The following is a 25,107-nucleotide window of genomic DNA, read 5'->3' as shown; positions in this document are numbered from 1 at the left end:
ACATCTTGTTGTTATAATCATTTATATTCATGACTACAAGGCCACCCACCTTTGTCAGGTTTCATGATTCTTATTTCCTCGTTGTTACATAAACCTCACAACAGACCCATTTCTTCCTTAGTCATATTATATAAGTTGTCCTTTTTGCATTTATAATATACTTTCACATTTTTTTTTCAAAAATGTGTACTATAGGATGTAGTATAGGAATAAATGTACTTGGTTTTGACAAACTTTGACTTCTTACTTGTATATTGTTCTCCTTAAAGTAAAAATCAAAGTTTAATTTTGTATAAGAGTTTTAAATTGATCAACACTTCATCTACTGATGCATTTCTAGCTGGTACAAATGATAAACCTTTTTCAAACAAATCAGCCACAGAATCATGCAAGCAGTTATTACTATAGCTGTATATCCTGAAGTCATCACATTTGTTCTTAGTTTGTTCTATCATATACCTACATTGTAGGCAATATCCACATTTTTTCATCCTCCCATTACTCTGAGTATCATAACATCGTTGGAAATACCCCCAAAATTGTCTATAAAAAGGATATCTGTTTTAAAAGTATGTTGGAAAAAGTAAAGCAGGGGAGACAAAATGGGGGGATGAAAAAATGTGGATATTTCCTACAATGTAGGTATATGATAGAGACCAGTGAGGCAAATATCCCCAATTATAGGTGATGTATTTTTAATAGAAATTATAACTGTGGTAGCAAAGCAGTTGTTTATTTAGCCCTGTGTACACAATGCCAAGGTTATTACACTGGAAAACCATTAACACTTTCAGGAGCCTGGTATATCATCATTGTTATGACATTAAAAAGAAGGAAAGTAAAAATGCTTTGGCAGCACGTTATTGAAAATGATGGACATAATTTTAGATTTGTTATAATTGATCAGGTTATTATACGGGATAGAGGTGGTCCTTTGAATGACTAGAACAAAAGGAGCTTAAATTGCAACTGCGGACTAATGCCAGCAACTATCCAGGTATAAACAGTGCAGTTTCCATTAGCTCCATTTTAAGGTTAAAATGTGACTTTTATCTGTAATGTTCATATTTAAAATTTGGTTGTGCATTTTTGACATAGTTATGTATTTTTTATCATGATATTTATGCATTTATATATGTTTATAAGCATACTATTCTACAAGTTTTAAAGTAGTTGTAAATACACTTTTAAGGGAGTGGAATTCATTCAAGTTAATGGCTTTATGCTAATTATTAGGGGGTTACTATAAATTGAGTAAGCTGGGTTTGAAAATGTATTCTGATGAAGTTTTTTTTCGGAGACGAAAAGCGCTTTAATAAAACTACTTTGGAGTGGATTTTGGATTTGGTTCTTTCGTGTTTGTTATTTTTAGAAGTTTGTGTGGATTTTCATCAGTTTCTCCTTAGCATGTAATTCATCAAAAAATTATTCTCTCCCTCCAGGGAAGAATATCTTGAAGACAGGTGGGTACAGCAATTTGAATCTCACATCTGCATCTCAACATTCCTCGAATAGTGGAATAATTTTCCTCTTCTTCTCTATGGTGTTCAATGAATAATCATTCTCCAGAAACACTCTGCTGTCTCCCACTTTTAGTGCTTTGTCCTTCTGCCACAAGTTTGTCAGAATCAACTCCTTGTGCTGGTAGAATTGCATCTTTACTATTAAAGGTCTCGGTTGCTTTCTGATAGCCAGGTTTGGAGGATACACACAATGTGCCATTTCAACTAACAACTCCTGATGTAGAATGCCAGTCCAGTTGCTTAGTTGTGCTTTCATAAAATTAATGCACTCTGTTCCTTTCAGCTTCTCTTGCATAACTGAATATCTCAGGTTTTCCCCGAGTGGTTTATCCTCTAATTCTATTATGTTTTGAAACATCTCTACCTGAGCTGTCTCATATTCAGCCATCCTTTTCTTTATTTCGACCTCCGATTTTTGTGGAAGGTTGGGCACCGGGCTGGCAATTCGACACTTTAAAACTCCACTGCCAATCATGAGCAGACGGTGATCCGCTGTGGCGACCCCTAACCAGGAAAAGCCGAAAGAAGAAGAAGAAGATAATCTCATCTGAATATCTGTTTAAAGCTTCTTTCATTTTTTTCTAGCCCTTCGTTGTTTGTATTGATATACTCCATCAGTGTTTTGTTTATATTGACCAAGTCTGTATGCAGTTGTCTTGTATCTTCCTGTAGGTTAGTGGAAGTCATATCTGAAGGTTGCATTGCTTTTTGCTGAACAGCAGCAGAACTCTCCCCAGTTAGTGTTTCCTCCTCACTTTTTGTAGCTGATTTTTTTCCAGGTTGTCTGTATTTTTTTATTTTTTTATTTCTGGCATCCTGCCAGTACACTTACTAGCCATTTACTGAAATTTACCCATAGACACAAATCTACTGGCTTTCTCTGTTGAGTTTCTGTTTTCACACTGAGAGAGCTAGAAACAAGCTGTTACTCAATGTGCAGCTATCTTGGAAGTCCCTCCACAAAATCACTTTGATCAACATGTATCAGTTTTGGCAATCCTTTGCCATTCTGTTAGCTACTGTATATAATTCTGGTTTAAAATTGAAATGGGGCCATATGAAAGCTGGGTCTGATGATTCTTTATCGTCTTTCGGTAGCACAACCACCACAGTTTTCTTCCAGGATGTTGGTGTCCTACAGTTAAACAAAACCTTCCAGGTATTTATAACTTTCTTCTCTACTAGGTTTGAAACTTCCACAGGAATATAATCTATTCATTGAGACTTTACTGCAGACTGAGTATATGTCACCATTTTTAACTCATCTCCCCCTATCTTAGCAGTTATTTGTTGAGCCTCAACTGCTTCTAACCTTGGCAAACTTAATTCCTCCAAAATTATTTCCATTTGTACTTTTTCTTGATTTTCACATTCCTCTGCTTTATACAAATTTTGTAAAATTTCCGAAATATCTCTAATACATCTAAAGGATTTCTGGTGTTTTTCTCTTGTCAGAGGCTCCCTAAGTTTGGCATCAGTCCTTTCTACTTTCTGTTGCCCTGGAATTGTTAGTGTATCAAAAAAAAAGTTGCCTAATAGGAATCTTTCTAAACTAATACATATTATCCAAATTTTCCTGTATTTTCTCTATAGCTCTGTGCTGTTGCATCTGTTATTGTTCTGTTAGATTCCCTTTATTATTCTGCAATAGTTTAACCTTTGTCATCCCCCTCTAAATAATTGTTACATATTAACTTTTTATCTTTTTCTTTTATTTCTACTCTATTTTAAACTCCACTTTCTTTCTATCCTGTTCAAAATGTATAACTTCTGAAGACATTTCTATCTTAGTTAATATTTCTCAAATGATTTCCACTATGCATTACTTACAATTCTTTCTTTTTTAACTGGTAGGTGAGAAAGCGCCATTGTGTCACCTCATTACTCTGCTAGTTTGTCTTAGTTGTTGTTGGTGCATGGTTTGAAATTGTTGTTGGATGTGTGTTGAAGTTTTCAATTAAATATACACGTTCCTGTGAAATATAATTTTTGTCCACTGCAGCCCAGTTATATTGTACCTTGGGATATGTTCATTTTCTCTGAGTTCCTACTACTGAATTCACATCATCTTTCCCAATTATTTTCATAAATTTCTTCAGAAATCTGCCTCCTTTTTTGTATTTCCACTTCTATGTTCCCTTTATACATCCTCACTGTTGCAAATTAATTTTCAGTTCCCATCTATAAGTAATTTTCTCTGTAGAAAGCTGATTATTTCTCCCTAAATTTTCTTAAGCTCCATAATTGCAGTTTTAGGTGAAATATATATGCATGCCAGCGTAATCCTTCTCCTTTCTTAGTAGTCCCTTACTACCACAAATGTACCATTACTAACATTTTTCCTCTTGTATTACTATCTAAGCTTCTCTAGCATTTAGTATAAGTACTCCCCTTTTCCTTTATCTGGAATATTCTGCTGAATTTTATCCCTGGAATCCTTTCTTTAGCAGATTCACATTCTCATTTATTTCTAAACACATCTCCTGTAGCATTGCTATTTGCACTCTTCTTAATATAATTGAATACTCTTATTTTGTCTGTACCTTTGAGGCCATTCACGTTCCAAAATGATATGTTTAGCATAGCCATTATAAGAAAACAATATTATTTCCACTTATTATATATGACAGCTTTTTTAAATGTCTTTTTCCACCGTTTGTCTTACATGCATCTTTAATATTTGGCAGGTTCTTCTCTTATATAATTGTTTCTTGTCATCTCCATTTTATCCTATGTCACATTTACAAGCCTTTTTGATTTAATGAAAACCCTTGAACAAAACACACACAACCTCCATAATCTATTCATTTAAAACAAACACACAAAACTATGTACATCTTCAAATAATGAAGTTTAACCCTCCTGATAAGAACATGTGTCCTAAATTGACAGCTGCACACACAGCCATAACTTAACCTGACATCCATGCTAAGATGCATGTTACAGCCTGTGCTCCTACTTACACTAACTGCCATTTGTTCTTGTCTTGTCTTATTTCCCCTTCCATATGTGACAAACAGCTGATATGTTTTCAGAAAATATCAACTTTGTCTTAAAAAAGTGTTCTAGCGTTTATTGCTTCAGCATATAGTCAGCTTGTCTCCATGTAAGCACAAATACCTAGTGTACATACAGCTCTGCAAACTTCTCAACTTACACGTAACATTTATTTGCCAAAGGAAAACTTTTCATTATATTCACTGTCCTCTTATTTATCTGGTTACAAAAAAAAAGTGTTATTAGATTAAGCCATTTCCTTAATTCAGACATTCACTTATGCAAATCTAAGAGAGAACATATTTGTACAGAAAGTATAATCAGTGCACTTTTACACCCCATCGCCCACATCAACAACTCAAGATTACAGCATATTAACTTAAATTTGCTATTGTCCAGCCTTATTTCTTTTCTTTTTTTTTTTACATTATAATATGCTTATTTCTTAAAAGTACAACAGAAGTGAAAAAAAGAAAAGAAAAAGGCAGTTGTTTATTTCAGTATCTTTATCACATAAATAACTGAAAATACTTTATACCATGCAATTTGTGTCATGAAATGTCCCATACAAATACTGTTAAGAGCAAAAGTTTTTACTTAGTTACTTTTCTTTATTTTTCTTTTCTTTCCTCCTTCTCTTCAGTGTGGTTCCAAACATTTATGGCATGAAGTGGGGCATATGCAGCTCAGTCCCTCACAAGTTTAGCAGAGTCCACAAAAGTCCAATCTTTCCATTTTTCTTGTAAAGTGTATTTAAAAATGTGATTGATGATTTACAGTATTACAGTCTGATGATGTTAGTCTTCATTCTGTCCTCACAAATTGGTTCGGATCCGATCCATCCTTCAGATCCAACTCAGCTGATGCTACAGCTTAGAGCCACCAGATCATTTGAGCATCTCTTACCTGCAGTGCACCCTACCAACTACCTCAGATCTTGTTTCTCACTTCTAGCTAAAGGACATGGTCTACCAGTCCCTCTTGTCTTGAGCTATATTAGATAAGTAATGTTTTGTTTGTAATTTCTCTTATTGAACTTTTTTCTCCTTAGCTTACTTTGTAACCTTTTAGTCTTTACTGTTTGTGGTTTACCATCTTCTTTCCTTACTGTATTTTTCCTTTCCCTTATGACTTCATTGTATTTCTAACATACCATTATTGGTGTTTCCTTGCCTCTTCTTCTCCTCTTCTGTACTTGAAGGTTGTAATATTTTTGTCTGCTTTTCTGCATTCTCCTTTCGTACTTGGTACTGTTAGACACTATCATTAATATTTCCCTCCCTGTTACAACTTGGTTGTAGTTCTTACCATTGGTGATATCCTTTCTCCTTCTTCCTTCAGCCTGTTAAAAAAAAATGCTATTTTCACTTCTTATTTGATGAATTTTGACATATAGTTATTGTGGACATATATTTTTCACAATGAGTGACAAATATGTAGAATTTAAGAAATGTTCCAAATGTTGACATAAGTTGCCCATCTCTGATACACACACTCTTTGTGCATATTGCCTGGGTCAATTGCACTTAAAGGAAGATTGCTCAATTTGTCACAAATTTAATCACGAGCCTTAACTGAATGTAAAAATTAATTGATATTAAAAGGTCTCCTTCCTTCCTCTTTTGGAGAAGTCATATCCCGATCTCCAAATTTAAAGCCTTCCACCTCATCAAAATCTTCCTCAATTTTTCATGGAAGCGGAGTGCTAAACATCTGGTCTCAACCCCAGATGAGGAAAAAGGTGAACTTTCAGATCCAGCTGCTCCTTCGAATCCTACGACTTCTAAAATGAGTATTACGACTCCAACACAGTCCAAGTTGGATCACACAGAATCTTTGGATCAGACACAGCCTTTGGAGGCACTCGATTGTCCTCGTACTAGACATTCTCTATCAGTTGACCCAGTACCAGACAAGCTTCCATCACCATTTTTGCAGAAACCAGCATCCTCCGCCCCCATTTACTCTGCTTGTTGTTCTAGAAGTCTCTCAGAAAAAGATGTGGCGCGAGTGATGAGGAAGATTCTCTTGGCTCGGGGGCAGATTGGTCTTCCCTCAGTGTCTACCCTTCTGGGTCAGGTGCTCTGACCTTCCACCACACCACCCCTGGAAGCTCCAACTCTGACACGATCTTCTGTCTTAGAGTTTTAGGATTCCATTGGCCCAGATCCATCAGCCTCGAATCCAAGGATTTCCGTATCTTCAGGTCCAACATTATCTCTTAGAACTCCTATCTCTTCGGATCGGGAGAGCTCTCAGAACCAAAGCCTGCCTGCTGGGTCCAGGGTGCAGCATTTGACTTATATGTTTTTGGAGTCACCTCTTTTCCTTGGTGCCTCAACGCTGGACAGTTCGGAACTGGCTTCCTCCTCAGGGGCAGTTCCGATAGATTGGAGAGTGGGGATGATTCTGAAACCTGGTTTCTCAGCTCAGAGCCTCTGTCTGGCTCCTTTGAGCTCTGCCTTTGAGGCTGAGAAGAGAGTGTTTGCCACTTCAGCAGCCCTCATGAAGCCTTCCTCCTCGGATCCTACCTATTCTGCCATGATGCCCCAGCATCTGGAGCCTCAACTACTCTCTCCCCACAGGGACATTCTATACCAAAACCTCAGATTTCCTCTCTGGGAATTTTGATTTCCTCTTCCGATACTTCTCCAGAACATCCTACTGAGGAAGTACCCAGGAAAATGACATTTAAGAAGAAGCACCTAGACTCCCCACAGGAGTCCATCGCCAAAGACTTGGATTTTGACAAAGGCGAAGGGTCCCCACTGTCACCTCCTGAAGATGTTCCCTTTGGAGACGTATTGGAAATCCTGAAACAGGTGGCTGGACATCCTCCAACCTTACCCAGGAGGAGTCCGTTCTAGAGGCTTTCAGTACAAGACCCACTACTTCCTAGGTGACTCCACGTACCGATGAACTTGTGGACATAATCTCTAGGTGGGCATAGAAGGAACCTGACTCCATAAAACTAATACCTCAGAGACCAGACAGGAAAATGGCACCACCTACAGACAGACAGTTTTGGCAGAAAGGGGTTCCAATTGATGCCATGGTCATTGAGGCGGCCGCAAAGAAGAAACTAGCTGACAAGAATTCCATTGTCCATCCCCCTAAGAAGGAGTCTCGGGTGATGGACAGACTGAGGAAGGGTACTTTTGCATTATGATCACTGAACTATATGGCACATTTTGTTAGACTTCAGAGAGATTTGACCTAAGAGTTCTCAAATACTTTCTCTGGAACCATATCAGCAGAGGTTACAGATTCAGTAACTTCTCAGCTGGCAGCCCTGCAAGCTATTTGCAATAGTTCTATGAGGTTAATTTCCAACATAGCGGAAGGAACCTCAGGAGTTGCAGATTCAGGCATTTCCAGGAGGGAGGCATGTGTGGATGCACTTATACGACTTTGCGGAGCCATTCAGGTCTGATTTCTTCAATGCTCCCTTTGACTGAACAACACTTTTTGTTCCTAAAGTGGATGAAATGCTCTCCAAGTGTGTGACAGATGGTAAGACCTTGTCTGTCATGGGCATATGTTTTACGAGCCCCAAGAGATCCTTCTCCAGGAATCAACAGAGTGGCTGGAAGATGTGGTTCAAAAACATCAATGGCCCATTCCATGACATGTAGAGGAAGTGGCCCACAGAGGCAGAGGGGGGATCTCCAATGGACATCATCGGCCTTGTGGCATAGGTGGCCTGCAAAACCAGGATTGATGAGAATCTTTCTTTGATAAACCCTATCAGCGCTCCTGAATGGGGACCCGACTGTCCACCTCTGGTGACAGTCGGGGGAAGACTGTCCCTGCACCAGAGAGCCTGGCTAGAATTAACAGAAGATACTTGGGTGCAGAGGATTATATCTAGAGGTTATATGATATTATTTTCCCTTCCACCTCTAATTTCCAGGAAATTCCTTGATGTTCCACCCAGTCATAGGGATCAAGCAACCATATTGGATTCGAAAGCTGCTAGACAAGAGTCTCATCCAAAAGGTCCCACCAGACCAGATAGAATCCAGAACTTGCCCAAGGTTCTTTTCAGTGCCCAAAAGACAGGGGACTGGAGACCAATTTTGGATCTCACAAATCTAAATGAATCCGTTCAACAAACCAAGTTCTGGATGGTCATGGTTCAGTCCATTTTCCCCTTTCTAGGCAAGGACGACTGGATTGGTCAATAGATCTCCAAGATGAACAGGCCGTCCAGGAAGTAACTGATTCTTGCTGGGAGCTAGTCACCACAGCCCACAGGGTGTTTACAAAATGCATAGCAGTACTAGCAACATACATCAGACTGCAGGGATTCCAGGTGTTTCTTTACCTGGACGACTGCTCATTATCTCTCCAACCAAGCATCAACTCATACATTTCAGAGATCAGGTTCTCCACACCTGTGCTCACCTAGGAATAACTGTAAACTACAACAAATCACAACTTCAACCAACTCAGACAGTGGAATTTATTGGAGCACTGCTCAACACAAACACGGCCAGTGTTCCCCTTCCAACTCATTGAGTTTTAACTGTAAGGTCACAGGTCAAGAAGGTTGTAGGCAATACATCAGTCTCAGCCCACATAGTCCTCCGAACTCTGGGTCTCATGGCTGCAGCAGTAACCTTAGCTCTGTTGGCCAGGTTTAACATGTGGATCCTACCGTGGATGTTGGGTACCCAATGGTCAGTCTTCCATCAGTCAAAGTTGTATCAGATAAAAATTACCAAGACTTGCAGAAAAGATCTTTATTGGTGGATCCAGTCTGATCAACTGCTCCAGGGTCATCCATTCATTGCCCAAGGCCATAGTGGCCATGGATGTTTCCCAGATAGGAGGGGGGGGGCATTATCTGGGGAAGACAGTCCAGAGTACTTGGTCACCCAAAGAGGCTAATTTGTATATAAATGTTCTAGAGATGAGAGCGGTGATTGGCATTGTGAGCATTTCAAGATGTTCTTCCCTCTGGGACAGTTGCAGTTCAGATGGACAACATGTCAGTCATCTGCTACATCAGCAAATGGGGAGGAACCAGATCTTGCCAACTGTATCAAGAAGTGCTCAGGGTCTGACAGTGGGAGATCTCTTCAGACGATTTTCTTTTAGTGATGCACATTCCGGGGAGATCCAGCATGATTGCAGACAAACTGAGCAGGTGCGGATTGCTTCCACACGAGTTGTTCCTCAACAAGAAGGTGGCAGATGGGATTTTACATCCATGGGCCCGCCGTGCTATGATCTTTCTGCTTCTGCCCTAACTGAACTACTTTGCCCTGTTTCCCCCCACAGGGATAGTCACTGAGGGATGCTGTACTTCATGATTGGCCTCTTGGTTTCCTTTATGCATTCCCACCAACCCCATTGATTCCAAAATTTCTGCAGAAAGCTGCCAGGTCAAACAGTATAGTGATTATCATTGCCCCCAGAGGCCTTGACAAATTTAGTTTCCATTCCTATGGCCTCACTTGGTTCACCCAGCATGGAACCTAGTTCCGACTTCAGATTTCCTGTCTCACCCGACAGGCATGTCACACCCAGATATACCAAACCTCAAGCTGACTTTTTGGTTTCTCCTGTTCCCTTAGTAGCCAGACAATCTATGCTTTCTTCACCTGTCTGACTTCTGTCTTCCCATAAACCCTTGACAAGGAAAACATATTCTAGTAAATGGAAAAGGTTTGCCATTTGGGCTCAGCAGCATAAACTTGACCCATTTTCAGCCTCTATTTATCACATCTTAGATTTCCTTGCTCACCTTTTTCAAAATGGTGCTAGTTGCTCAACCATTAGGGTACAGTTAGCAGTTTCAAATTACCATACAGGATTGACTGTCGCACCCATTGCTTCTTTCAAATTGAGGAAGGCCTTCTTAAAAGGGACACTCATTGTAAAGCCTCCTTTTAAAGACCCTACACCTCCATGGGACCTAAATTTAATGCTGCAATCTCTCATACAATCTCCCTTTGAACCAGCAGCTGCATGTGACCTTAAATTTCTCTCATGGAAGACCATTTTCTTGGTTGCCATCACTATCGCAAAAAGAATTTCTGAGATCCTAGAACTATCTTCTAAACCTCCTTACGTGGTTTTTCACAAAGCTAGAGTGACCTTACTTATAAACCCATTCTTTCTGCCAGATGTGGTGTTGGAATCCAACATAAATACTACTATGAATCTGCCAGTATTTTTTCTTAAATTTAACAACAAAGGAGAATATATCTTGCATTTACTGGATGTTACTAGACAATTGTGTTTCTATTTGCAGAGAGCAGAAAAAATTAGGAAAGCAGACCAGCTATTTGTTTCCTTCTCTGGACCAAAACTGGGAAAATTGATTTCCAAGATTACTCTGTTTGCTTTCACATTTTTTCAGTCTAGGATGTCTGTGGATGACATTTTTGCAGGAGTAACTTGGGCTACTCCTCATACCTTTATCACACATTACAAATTGGTCTGGTCTCCAGAGGTAGGCCATCATTTGGTTTTGTGATGCTCAGGAATATCCTTCCTTGAGTCCCCCCTGGGCTCAGGTAGCTAGGGAAGCTGTCCCATTTGTGAGGACAGAATGAAGACTGACAATATCAGATAAAGAAGTTATGTACTCACCATAATGTTTCAGCTGTGTCATCAATCTTCATTCGTTCCTCACCTCCTCTCCCACCTACCCCCATCCATGACCTCTGGAGGAACTAGCAGTTACATGGTCTCTAAATTGGTACATTTACATGTTTATATGACTCTGGCTATAGCTTCCCATATTTTTCCCTATCCTTCTATGCTGTATAGCAGCAGACAAGATCTAAGATAGTTGACAGGATGCATTATGGGTAAGGGAGAAGCTTGAGAGATGTGGTGACTGTGAGCTGTAGTATCGGCCTAGATGGATCCAGCAGATGGATACAAACCCATTTGTGAGGAAAGAATGAAGGTCGACAACACAGATGGAACTTTATAGTTAGTACATAACTTTGTTATTCACCAGTTTCATTGTTGCTGGTGGTCTTCCTGTTCATCTCCATCACCCAACCCCATACTTTGGTTCAAGTCCATAGTATTTCCAAGTCTTCTGGTTAGCTCCTGTATTGTTTTTTTTTCTCCCTCTCAAGCTTTTTTCCTTTGGTGCATTGGAAAAAGTTTCACTGACAGTCTCTCTATAAGCCTTAATGTTAAGTTGTCTATCTCGCCTTCATTCTTGCTGGTTGGGTTCGGAGCCGATCCTCGGCTCTGACTCTGCCATCTACTAAAGCTCGAGAGCTATTTACTGGCTCGAGGCCTCCCCATATCCCACAATGCTTGGCGCTAGATACCCAGATCTCGTTTGCCGCTTCAGCTATGAGGTTGCGATTTTACTGGCTCAGGTCGTATTATTCCGTTTTTTTGTATTATTAGCTAGAAATTTACCTTGTATTTTTAGTATATTTAGATTGTCTTCCCTTTTAGTGTAGTTAGACTGTATATCCCCTAGTTTATCCCACCTAGGAAACTCATTTTTTGTTTCTTCTCTTTAGTGGCTAACCCCACCCCTTTGGTACTTTATAGGAGTAGTGTTTAGCCTTATAGTATTTGTATATTTTTATTAAGGATAGTTGTTGTTGTTATTAAGTGTGGTGATAGTTTTGTAGTTATTTTTGTTAACTTAGCTAATGCGGGTGTGTGAGTGTTTTTGTGTGCCTTGTTTAAGCACTAGTTTAATTTTTCTCTCTTTAGTATCCCCTTGACAGTATGTCTAGGGATACTAAAGTTTCAGGCTTCAAGAAGTGTGACTCGTGCTGTCAGAAGATGTCTCTGACAGACGGTCACACTTCTTGTGTGTATTGCTTGGGTTCCCTACCCCTGCAGGACTCCTGCTCGGTCTGTCACGCCTTCAGCCCGAGAGTCCTGCAGGAGTGTAGGAACAAGCTTATTTTGAGAGGTTTACTTAAGCCTGAGGGATCCCCAGCGAAGCCTCAGTCGGGGAAATCCTCAAAGCCCGCCAAACCGTCAGCTCCAGTTCGGAGCCGTCGCCGGGCGGAGCATCTTCCTCCTCTTCGGTTCCAGCTGGAGCCGACATCTCTAGACCTCATTCGGCTCCGACTTTAGTGTCGGAACCATCTTTGAGCCGAAAACGTTCTAGGTCCCCTTCCCTAGAATCAGTTCGTTCGGCTCCGAGGTCACCATTGCTTCAATCTGAACTAAGCCATAGGTCCCACTCCTCTAGGCCCTCCAGGCTATCTGATCATGACTTGGAGAGGGTGGTCAGTAGACTCCTTAAATCGCAGGCCCTGGCCCAAATGTTAACCAGCCCTTCTCAACAGACTGTGGCTGTCCCAGTGTCTTCAGCAATTCCTCCTCCAACTCCCCCTTTGTGTTCAGAGCTGGAGATGGTAGGGGCTCGAATCTTGGAAACGTTGGAGACGATACCACACCTTTCGGCTCCAATCTCTTCATTGGTTCCTTCGTTGGAGGGATCTGGGTGCCGGGACTCCCTCGTCGGCTCCGAGGGGGCGAGTGGCATCGGACCCTTGTCCGACCCCGTTCTCCCCCTCGGGGCTTCCGCACAGGTGAGCTCGGCCCCAACATCGGCCTCGGAGCCGTCCTTCTCGGTGCTGGGAGGGGTTCACGTCTCCTCTGAGTGGGGACCTTCTCCTCTGCCTGATAGGGGTGCCTTCGAGGTCATGAGGAGAGTGCTGACTCCTGAGTCGACTCCTCCCCCCATGGTGCCTGCATCGGTCTCTGCCCACCCTCCTGACCCCAAGCGTGTAGAACAGACACTCCAGGTCGCCCCATTGGGTGTATCTTCCTCTTTCGAGGCCTCCCCTGATCTTTCAGAGGAGCCCCCTCGGAAGAGAAAATGTAAGAGGAAACATGTCGACTCCCCCGAGTCAGTCACGTCTGATACCGACTTGGAGGATTCGGAAGGGTCCCCAAGATCCCCCTCTGAGGATGTCTCCTTTTCAGACATCCTAGAGATCCTTAAGCAGAGGGGGAACTGGACTGCCCTTAACCCTTCCGAGGACGAGTTGGTATACCTGGACGCGTTTGGTTCTCGCCCTTCCACCTCCTGGGTGTCTCCACCATTCGACCCGCTCATGGAAGTAGTGGCTCGAAGGGCGTGGTAAGTGCCGGACACAGTGGAACCAACTCCCCGTAGGCCCACTAAGTTCATTACAGCCCCACCCAACAAACAATTTTTGACAAAAGGTGTCCCCGTTGATGCCTTAGTGGTGGCAGCAGCCACGAAGAAGGAGTTGGCTGACCCTTCTGTGCCTGTCCATCCTCCTAATAAAGAGTCTAGGACAATGGACAGGTACGGGAAGCGGATGTTTTCCTCAGCGACCTTTTCCATGCGGTCGCTGAATTATCTGTGCCACTTCACCCACCTTCAAAGGGATCTTCTCAAGGAACTGGGTGATACACTTCAGGATCCATCAGCTGCGGGGGCTCAAGATATGATTAACTCCCAGCTGGCGACCCTTAACTCAATCGTCAACTCCTCGATGCGGCTCATTTCTTATGCAGATGATGGAGCGAGTAGGGTTGCAGGTACAGGTGTGGCTTTGAGAAGACATGCCTGGATGCAGTTATGTAACTTTGCTGACCCCTTTAAGGTGTCCTTCACCAATACCCCCTTTGATGGTTCGGCTCTGTTTGGACCACAGGTGAAGGATACCCTTACCAGGTGTGAGCAGGAAGGCAAGACTCTCTCTGCTGTGGGAGTCCGTTTTTCTACTCCCTCTAGACCATACCCTAAAGGTCAGAAGAGTGGGGAAATGTGGTTTCGGAAACCCCAGGGAGTCGTGCCTGACACACGTGGCGAGTTTCCCTCCAGGGGCAGGGGAAGGAACAATAATAGACGCCACGCGAGGGGCACAGGGGGTCCGCAAAATCAGGGTAGCAGAGAATTTTTTTCTGACAGACCCTTTCAGCACCCCTGAGGGGCTGCCCAACTGTCCACCTTCGGAGGCAGTCATTGGAAGATTGTCACTGTACCCAGAAGCCTGGCAACTCCTCACACAAGACAAATGGGTATGGTTCAGCATATCCGAGGGTTACAAAATCCCCTTTGTCCACACCCCTGTACAAACAACCAAGTCCCTTCCAGATGTCCCACCCGGTCTTAGGGAACAAGCAGTGCCAGAAATTTCAAAACTGCTAGAAAAAAGGGCCATCCAGCCAGTCCCAGCAGACCAACAAGGATCCAGAATTTACTCCGTTCTTTTTGGTACCAAAAAAGACAGGGGACTGGAGACCCATTTTGGATCTCAGCAGTTTAAACAAATCTGTTCAAAGAACGAAGTTCTGGATAGTCACGCTTCAGTCCATTCTACCCTTTTTGCGTCAGGACAATTGGATGTGCTCCATAGACCTTCAGGATGCGTACTACCATATCAAAATGGACAGGCACTCCAGAAGGTTTCTCCGTTTCCGTCTGGGAGCCAGTCACTATCATTTCAGAGCCCTGCCCTTTGGTCTCACCACAGCCCCTAGGGTGTTCACCAAATGCATGGCAGTGGTTACAGCTCACCTGAGACGGCGAGGATTCCAGGTGTTTCCATATCTAGACGACTGGCTCCTTACTGCTTCCACCAGGCATCAGCTACTGCGAGCCAGGGATTATACCATCCAAACTTGCTCCGAGCTAGGTATCTCAATAAATTTCAAAAAATCTGCATTGTCGCCTTGTCAGTCTATAACCTTTATAGGCGCAAGATTAAATACAAAAGATCTGTCAGCAAAACTTCCTCTAGACAGAGTGTCAGACATTCAACGGCATGTGCAGGTCTTACTACAGTGCAAGTGGATTCAGGCCAGATTTGTACTAAAAACTTTGGGCCTCATGGCAGCAGCAATCATACTAGTTCTCCTGGCTCGTTTTCACATACGGATTCTTCAGTGGATGCTTTTTACCCAATGGTCCTTTCAGCAACTGCCGATGTCTCACAAGATAATAATCACTCAATCATGCAAAGACCACCTGGCTTGGTTGATGGTCTCCCCTCTAGTACTCCAGGGCAGACCGTTTGTTCTTCCTACTCCTGTTGCCACAGTGACCATGGATCCCTCCCTGATCGGGTGGGGGGGGGGCATTTTCAGGGCAGGACTGTCCAGGGCACTTGGCAACCTCTAGAGTACCACCTGCACATAAATGTCTTGGAGATGAGAGTGGTGCTTTTAGCGTTGCAAGCTCTTCAAGACTCTCTACCCACCTGGGTTATTGCAATTCAAACAGACAATATGTCTGTAGTGTGGTACATCAACAAGCAGGGCGGAACCAAGTCCTATCCCTTATGTCGAGAAGCACTCAGACACTGGCAGTGGGTGATCTCCTTTCAACTGTTTCTGATAGCAACGCACATCCCCAGGAAGTCCAACGTCATAGCGGACAGGCTAAGCAAAGCTATTCTCATACCTCACGAGTGGTCTCTCAATCAGTCAGTAGCGGACAAAATTTTCCGCAGATGGGGTCAACCTTGCTGCGACCTTTTCGCAACTCCTCTCAACAGCAAGTGCGATGATTTCTTCACTCTCTTTCCCCTTCCCGGCCACTCCCCCAGAGACGCTCTAGTTCACAATTGGCCCCGGGGTCTTCTGTATGCATTCCCACCTTTTCGCCCAATTCCCATGCTAATTCAGAAGGCGACCGCATTGGGATCCAGGATGATCCTCATTGCCCCTTACTGGCCTCGACAAATTTGGTTCCCATTCCTGCATCGTCACCTGCTGGAGCAGCCTTGGAATCTGGACCCAGTGCCAGACCTCTTGGTCCATCAGTCGGGCGGGCTGCACCGATCCCTTCAGTCTCTCAACCTCACAGCTTGGTTGCTCCACTTCCAACCTTAGCCAGGCTTCCACATATTTCTCAGCCGGTGCGTGAAATCATCCTTTCTTCACACAAATCTACCACCAGGAAGACTTATGCTAGTAAGTGGAAACGTTTCTCTTTCTGGGCAGAGGCTAGGAATATAGATCCCTTTACAGCCCCTGTGCATCACGTTCTAGATTTTTTAGCATAACTTTATCAAGCTGGCTCCTCATCTGCCACCATTAGGGTCCAATTAGCTGCTATTGCAAATTTCCACGCTGGCCTGTCAGAAACCAGCATCATGTCCCACAAACTTTGCAAGACCTTTCTTAAAGGGACTATTTTGCTTAGGCCCCTGGTCAGAGATCCCCCGCCTCCGTGGGATTTAAACTTGATATTAGTTTCCTTGATTCTTCCCTCTTTTGAACCTGCGGCTTCCTGTTCCTTAAAATTACTCTCCTGGAAGACTCTCTTTTTAGTAGCCATCACCTCAGCTAGGAGGATTTCGGAACTTCAAGCCCTCTCTATTCGTCCTCCTTACCTTGTGTTTCATAAGGATAGAGTTTCACACAGGACTAATCCTTCGTTTCTGCCCAAGATACCTTACGAAACAAACCTGAATCAGGCTATTGATCTACCTGTCCTTTTTCCCAGCTATTCGAGTAAAGCTAAACAAAAGTTACACCAATTGGACGTTCATAGGCAATTACGTTTTTATTTGGATAGGACTAAGCAAACAAGAAAATAAGTCCAACTCTTCCTGTCCTATGCTGAGGGCAAACAGGGACTGCCAGTTTCTAAAGTAACCTTATCCAGGTGGTTGTCCTCCATTATTACTTTGATTTATCAACTGAGACATAAAGAACTCCCTAATAAACCTAAAGGTCATTCCACCAGAGTGTTAGCTACTTCGGTAGCTTTTCAAGCAAGACTGCCAATGGAATCTATTTGTGCTGCAGCCACATGGGCCACTCCTCATACTTTCATTTCACATTATAAGTTGGATATGGCCTCTAGGAGTAGAGCTGATTTTGGTTCCACTGTGCTCAAGAGTCTGTGCCGATGAGCCACCTAGGACTAAGGTGCTAGGAACGCTGTCCCAACCAGCAAGAGTGAAGGCAAGATAGACAACTTAACATTAAGAAGTTATGTACCTAGCATAACATTCCATTTTAGTTGTCGTCTTCTCGCCTTCTTACTTGCGTCCCACCCTCCATCCCCCTAGCCTGGACAGACCAAGAAGAGTCCCTTTTTGAGGCCTTCTTCCTCTGGCTAATTCTTATCTGGGTTACGTCCTTCCTCTGTTTTACTACTGTAGGTAAACTTTGTAGTTTGGACAGGTGTCCTTGAAATTTTTCTATGGTGTTAGCTCTGCCAGACAAGATCTGGGTATCTAGTGCCAAGCAGTGTGGGATATGGGGAGGCCTCGAGCCAGTAAATAGCTCTCGAGCTTTAGTAGATGGCCGAGTTGGAGCCGAGGATTGGCTCCGAACCCAACCAGCAAGAAAGAAGGTGAGAAGAAGACAACTAACATGGAACGTTATGGTAGGTACATAACTTCTTATTATCAGACAAATGAGAAACAAAGTCCCCTTGCTTAGTTTTTGTTGAGCAAACTTGTGTATTTCCTCCTCAACCCTTTCTGCATCAAGAAATTACTTGAATCCTCTAGGGAAAAGGTATTCTGAAGAAAGCTGGGTGCAGCAGCTTAAATCTCACACCCACCTCCTGACGTTCCCTAATTGCTGGGATCAGTTTGATTCTCTTCTGCGTGGTGTACATGAATAATAATTTTGCTCAAACATTCTAGTGTTTTCAATTTTTAATACTTTGCCCTTCTGCCACAATTTTGTCAGGGTGAATTCTTTCTGCTGGTATGATTGGATCTTTACTAATACGGGGCTTGACTGCTTTCTCATGGCCAGGTTTGAAGTATACACGCAATACACCCTTTCAGTTAACACATCCTGCTGTGAAATACCAGTCTAGTTGCATATTTCTGCTTTTCATAAAATTAATACAGTCTGTTCCTTCCAGTTCTCTGGTACATGAGGAAATCTGAGATTTTCCCCGCAAGCCCTTTTTAACTCAGCCATTTTTTGAAACAGCTGATCTTGAGTAGGGACTTCATTTGTCAGCAACCTGTGGGTCTTGGATCCGATATCGGATCCAAGCCGGCAACTATTTATACAGCTATGGATCCAAGCTCCTAGCTCCTCCCCTCACCCATAATCCCCTGCCAACCCCAATTGACCTCAGATCTAGTTTGCCGTTCTTAGAAGAGACAGCTGGATTGCAGAGCTCCTGGCGACTGTCAGATAAGTTTTCAAAAAACTTGTTAATTAAGAAAAATCTTTCCTTTCTTAACTTGTGTGTGTGTTTTGGATCCCTTTAGGTTAATTTTATTCTTTTTTCTAGTATATTTCCTCCCCTCGCTGGTCGTAGTGTGTGTGTGTGTGTTTTTTGTGTTTTGGGGCCTGGTGTCCGGGATGGTCCAACATTCTGGCGGACAAACTCAGCTGCACTATTCTTTCCCCTTGCGAGTGGTCTCTCAACTCCTGAGTAGCGAAGCAGATATTTGCAAAATGGGGGCAACCCTGCTGTGATCTTTTTGCCTCTCCCTCAAATACGAAATGCGACAACTTCTTCGCCCTGATTCCCCCACCAGGGGAAACCCCGAGAGACGCTCTAGTGCATGCTTGGCCGCCCGGTCTACTTTATGCCTATCCTCCTCTACCCCTGATGCTAAAGGTGTTACAGAAAGCCTCTCGGTTGGGGAGCAAGATGATCCTCATTGCCCCATTCTGTCCTCGACAAACTTGTTCCCTTACCTGTGGTCTCACTTGGTGAATCCTCCCTGGATTCTGGATCCCAGCCCGGATCTGATCTCCCATCCATCAGGCTTACCGACCCCGAATCTGGACAACCTGAAGCTGACAGCTTGGCTGCTCCAGTTCCAGTCTTAATTAGGACTCCCGGTATCTCCTAACCTGTCAAAGCCATCTTGGTGGTAGCGCATAAACCTTCCACCAGGAAGATTTACCCCAGTAAATGGAAGCGCTTCTCCATCTGGGCGGAACATCATAATTTGGACCCCTTCACTGCTCCGCTAATGTCCGTTTTGGACTTCCTTACAGGGCTTTTTCAGCAAGGGGCTAGCTGTTCGACAGTCAAGGTACAATTGGCAGCCATCTCCCATTACCATGTAGGACACGAAACAGGTCCTTTGATGTCAGCTAAACTATGTAAAACCTTCCTCAGGGGTACTTTTCTGCTTAGGCCCTCATCAAAGAAGCCATACCCCCTTAGGGACCTATTGCTAGTTCTTCAGGCCTTGACTGCTTCCCCCTTTGAACCAGCTGCCTCCGCTGATCTTAAATATCTGTCTTGGAAAACAGCATTCCTGGTAGCCATCACCTCTGCAAAAAGAGTTTCGAAACTTCAAGCTCTTTCCGTAAAACCCCCTTACTTGGTTTTTCATCAGGATAGAGTGTACCTTAGGACCAATCCATCCTTTCTACCTAAGGTGGCCTCAAAAGCCAATATCAATCAGTCCATCAATCTTCCTGTTTTCTTCCCTAATTATCAAAATAAAGGAGAATACAAGCTGCACTCGTTAGATGTCCACAGGCAGCTGCGTTTCTATATTCGTAGGACTGCTGGTCACAGACAAATCTGATCAGCTGTTCGTTTCCTTTGCCAAATTCAATTTAGGTAAAGCCGTTTCGAAGGTCACTTTATCACACTGGATTTCCCAATGTATCCTTCTAGCTTATCAGGCTTCTGGGAGGCCCGCACCTCAAAGGGTCCGCACTCACTCCACTCGCTCCATATCTACTTCTACTGCTTTCAGATCTAGAGTCCCCTTGGATGATATTTGCTCGGCAGCCACTTGGGCCTCATCTCATACCTTTATTAACCACTACAAACTGGACATCACTTCCAGAGGGAGAGCATCCTTTGGCTCCGCAGTGCTCCGGAACATCCTTCCATGATGGCCGCCCAAGATTCAGGTAGCTGGGGACTCTGTCCCACAGGTTGCTGACAAATGAAGTCCCTACTCCAGATTAAGAAGTTATGTACTCACCATAATGTTCCATCTGAGTAGGTGACTTCATTTGTGTGCAACCATCCCCCCCTCCTTCCCCCTGGCCTTCAGAAGAGTTAGATGATAGTATTATTCCTGCCTTTTCCTGTTGGGATACCTTTCAGGTATATAGGAGGGCAAACTTGATCTGAGGTCAATTGGGGTTGGCAGGGGATTATGGGTGAGGGGAGGAGCTAGGAGCTCGGATCCATATAAATAGTTGCCGGCTCGGATCCGATATCGGATCCAAGACCCACAGGTTGCAGACAAATGAAGTCACCTACTCAGATGGAACGTTATGGTGAGTACATAACTTCTTATTTTTGAGCAGTCTCATACTTAGCAGGCTTTTCTTCATTTCGCACTCTGATTTTTGCAGTATTAATAGTTCATCTGATAGTTGTCTAAAACATCTTCCATTTTTCTAACTTTTTGTTATTTCAGTCAATATACTCCTTCAGTGTTTTGTTTATTTTAATCAGCTCTGAGCACATTTGATTTATCTTTTCCTTTAGATTACTGGAAGTCATGTCTTGCACCAAAGCTGGACTTTAAACTTCTTTTTGCTGAACAGCTGTAGGATTCTTTCCAGTCAATGTTTCCTCTTAAACCTTTTCTAGTTGATTTTCTTTCAGACAATCTGAGTTTCTTCTTTGCTGGCATCCAGGCAGTATAATTACTAGCTCATAACTGAGTTTAATAAAACTTGTAGAGTTTCTGGCCCATCTCTCCGTTTGTATTTTCACATTGGGAGAGCTGAAATCATGTTATTGATTAATGTGCAGCCATTTTGGAAGTCCCCAAATTCAGGTTTTGTTGAACTGAGTTTGTTGAGTTGGCAAACTGATTGATTGATTCAGTCAGTCAGTCATACTTTGATATTCATTTTATCCAGCCTAGGCATATGAGGAGCTGAAGCCTTTCCTAGCACTCACTGTTATCGAAACGTTTTTGAATAGAAAGCAATACATACACCCACACACACATGGCTCACAAGACTTGTTGGCATTGTGAAGGATCACCAATCTGCCTACTGCATATCTTTTCGATGTGGGTGGTTTAATGAATTAATTTATAATATAGCCAAGTAAACCTCACAGAAAATGAGTAGAAAGAAAATCTAGTATGTTAACACTTTTGTGTGATTTTTTTCAAGTTAACCCCCAAAATGTGTATAGAAAATAATAGTATGCTACCACTTGTATCTATAGTAGGAGGAAGGCCTCCTGGAATCTTAGAAATGTCTGACTATATCTATACAATAGACTTTTCCAACCTCATGACATTGTTTGAATCACTATTGTACTTTACTGTTCATCTGTTCATTTTTTCCATGGTTCATTTGCATGAGATTGTCAGTGACTATAATCAGACTTGTATTTCTTTTTTTATGGTTATTTTCCTTACAGACAGTATCTCTTGATGGGACACTCTTTTCAAAATCTGGGATAATCTCTGGTGGATCAAGTGACCTTCGCTTCAAGGCTAGGCAGTGGGAAGAAAAGGAGCTTGAAAGACTGAAAGAAAGAAAAGAACAGCTGACAGATGAACGTCTTGTAGGTTTTCGCATAGTAATCATTTCAAAATGCTTAGTAGAAAACGTTTTTTGTTTTGTTTTGTTTTGTTTTTTTTATATATATATATATATAAAATGTTTGAAATTTACTTCTTTCTACATCTGTATCTCATTTATAGTGAGACCATTTTGACTTCAGGAAACACATTTGCTACAGAGTTCTGGATGGTAGCTGTATAGTTATTGTAGAACAGTGTGTGTGAATATGTAACTTTAAGAAGCATTTCCAGATGTAGGCAGCTGCATATAAATAGTGAGCACGTGCAGGCACCAGTGCCATTTTGAGAGAACAACCAGAATGTTAGCATGTTATGAGTGTACTAGTCAGTCTGTTTATAAGTTTATTTAAGTTTAAGTTACAAAGCCTCATTCCTGATGTGTTTGTGTGTAATAAAGCTGCTTGAACCAAACCCACAACTGTTTGTCCGAGACAAGCGACACTGTGTCAGAACCGGGATTGAGAGTGCAACTACTTCAAGTCATGAGGTGCAGAGTTAACAGTGAAGGTATATTAAGCAGGTTGGGTTATAACAGTGCTCAAATGATCAAAAAGGGCGAGATATGAGCTTAAGGTAACCAAAACTTGCACAAATGATTTATTTTGCAAAGGAAATGAAATGGAGCATTCATAAGGCATAGAACACATTATTAATGAAACAAAAGTTACAAAACGCATTAATTAAACAAAATATTCAAAACCACGGTATTTGTTAAAACTATCAGAAATACTTATATGGGGCTCAGAATTACCTTTGGTTTGCATAACGAGCATGTTTAAAATAAACCGAGCACAAGAAAAGTATAATGAGCATGATAAGAGGTTAAATGGGTATAATGAGTACAATAAAAGGGCAAAAATAAGCTTAAAGAGCAAGGCGACTACATGTTTTTTAGTAAAAGACCATGTTTGGGCATAAACTATTTTGCATTAACCAAAGCTATTCAAAGCATAACTAGAGTTGTTCAAAGCATCTCTCTCAGAGTATGCAAAGTGTTTGCAGTGTGTGTGCTTTATTACAGTGTAATTATTCGCAGAGTGCCTCCATTTTAAGAAACACTTCTTCTTCTTTCGGCTTTTTCCCAGTTAGGGGTCGCCACAGCGGATCACCTGTCCGCTCATGATTGGCAGTGGAGTTTTACGGTGTCGAGTTGCAAGCCCGGCGCCCAACCTTCCACAGAAGGCACACACATGCACACACTCACACCTAGGGCCAATTTAGAGCGTCCAATCCACCTACAGCATGTCTTTGGGATGTGGGAGGAAACCGGAGCACCCAGAGGAAACCCACGCGACCACAGGGAGGACATGCAGACTCCGTACAGAAGGCACCCCAGCAGAGAATTGAACCGGAGAACCTGTTGCTGTTAGGCGGCAACTTTAATGCTGAAACACTGTACAGAGTTATTTCACAAAGTACAGACATTTTGAAAGGTTCTTGTGCTGTGTACAGTTTAGTTGCAAAATGCATTTTATTTTATTTTACATTTGTTGACCGGGCTAGTCTAGCTGGATATATGTCCATTTTCAGTAGAGGCCTGGGGAGAAAAGCTCCACATTAAAACAGACTAGACACACAAAGTATTAAGTAATAAGTTACAGAACATTAAACTTCAGATGCAGATAGGTTGCTAGACAAAAACAGGTGATTAAGGTAATTTAGAAAACATTGATGGAACAGAAGAATAGCACAAGAATAAGATAAGGTAATACTTAGTTTTTTTTTTCTTTTTTTTTGCATTCATTTCGAAGAGTTTCTTACTCTGAGTTTCTTCCGCTGTTTACAGTTTATTCGCAAAGTACAGTTATTCAAAGTATTTTTTGCACTGATCAGGAGTGATTTTGCAAAGTACAGTGATTTTGAAGTGTTTTTGTACTACAGAGCCTTATTTGACGAAGTGCATTTATTTCAGAGAGTAATGGGTTGCCAACTGTCTTACAAACAGAGCTCACACGGTAAGAATAGCGGGCTGCAGGTCTTACTCTAAACCAGTCACAAGTGGTGTCCCACAAGGCTCGGTCCTGGGACCCCTACTGTTCGGCATATATTTCTCAGAAGTACAGGCAAACACAGGAGGGCTATATTAGTAGGAAATCCAACTTTATTTACCCTATAACAGGGAAGGAATATATTTTTAGAGCCATGGTAACCTGTTTATCTAAGAATATTAACTGTCTAGTGACTTGTACCTGCTGTCCCTCATTTTATGTGGGGAAGACTAATTGCACGTTCAAGGATGGGATTCTGAGACATTTGTCAGCGAATAGACTCGAGGACAAACGAAATGCGCTCTCTACACACACACAGAGTTATCCAGGCCATTGTTTTTTGTTTCAGGCATTACAACAAATCAATGGTGACAGTAGGAAGGGGAATATCTCCAGTTACACAGAATACTGTGAAACTAGATGGATTATTGAATTGGGGGCTAATAGGCATCCAGGACTCAATGGTGTGGTGCCTTTAAGGCAGATTCTGAATAGGCGTAGACCTTATATTCAGAAAGATTCATTCTTAATTGTTTTATGGATTTTAGCATCTGATTGATGTATTTACATTTAAATGTTTAGTGAACTGTCTTGTGCTGTATGTCTGAAGAAGGGTTTTGTATTTGAAAGCGCTAACATCCTTGTCTATTAAATTATATTTGGCCTGTTGGTTTGTGGACTATTTTCTCTCTTTGTGATTTACTATTTTAAAGATGCCTATGCATACAGCTCCAGCAAGACTACAAAGAATGATACTTAGATTACAAAAGTATAATTTCAAAATGGTCTATACAAAAGGCAGGCTTCTTTATCTGGCTGATACCTTTTCCAGATCGTCCAGAATTACCATGGAACAGCTTGATGCAGAGAATTTTGACTTTGATGTCATGAAAGTGAGTAATATTTCTACCACGAGACTTGATGAACTGAGAGATCATACAAAGACTGATCCAATTTTGCTGAAGCTCTACCACGTCATCAGTGTTGGATGGCCTTCACAGCAGTCTTGTGTACCACCAGAAATGTAGCCTTATTTTCCATACAGAGATGAGATGCTGATGCGGGAAGATGGTATTATTTTTCAAAGGTCCAAAAGTTATTGTTCCTACTTCCTTACAACATGAATGCATTCAGCTTTTGCATCGTGGCCACCCAGGT

General features: G+C 42.3%; 1 protein-coding gene across 1 annotated transcript in view; it reads left to right on the top strand.

Moving 5' to 3' along the window:
- The window catches only part of SMC1B (structural maintenance of chromosomes 1B), a 3,759,116-nt gene that overhangs the window by 2,665,712 nt on the left and 1,068,297 nt on the right, over positions 1–25,107 (top strand). Inside the window, exon 13 of the mRNA XM_044087233.1 lies at positions 21,796–21,942. Coding sequence (XP_043943168.1) covers positions 21,796–21,942 — 147 coding nt within the window. The remainder of the gene's footprint in view (positions 1–21,795; positions 21,943–25,107) is intronic.

Source organism: Protopterus annectens, chromosome 11.part0 (assembly GCF_019279795.1).
Source record: "Protopterus annectens isolate FY-2018-M chromosome 11.part0, PAN1.0, whole genome shotgun sequence".
Lineage (NCBI taxonomy): Eukaryota > Metazoa > Chordata > Ceratodontiformes > Protopteridae > Protopterus > Protopterus annectens.
The sequence above is the reverse complement of the archived record's forward strand: the minus strand, read 5'-3'. Positions and strand labels throughout refer to the sequence as shown.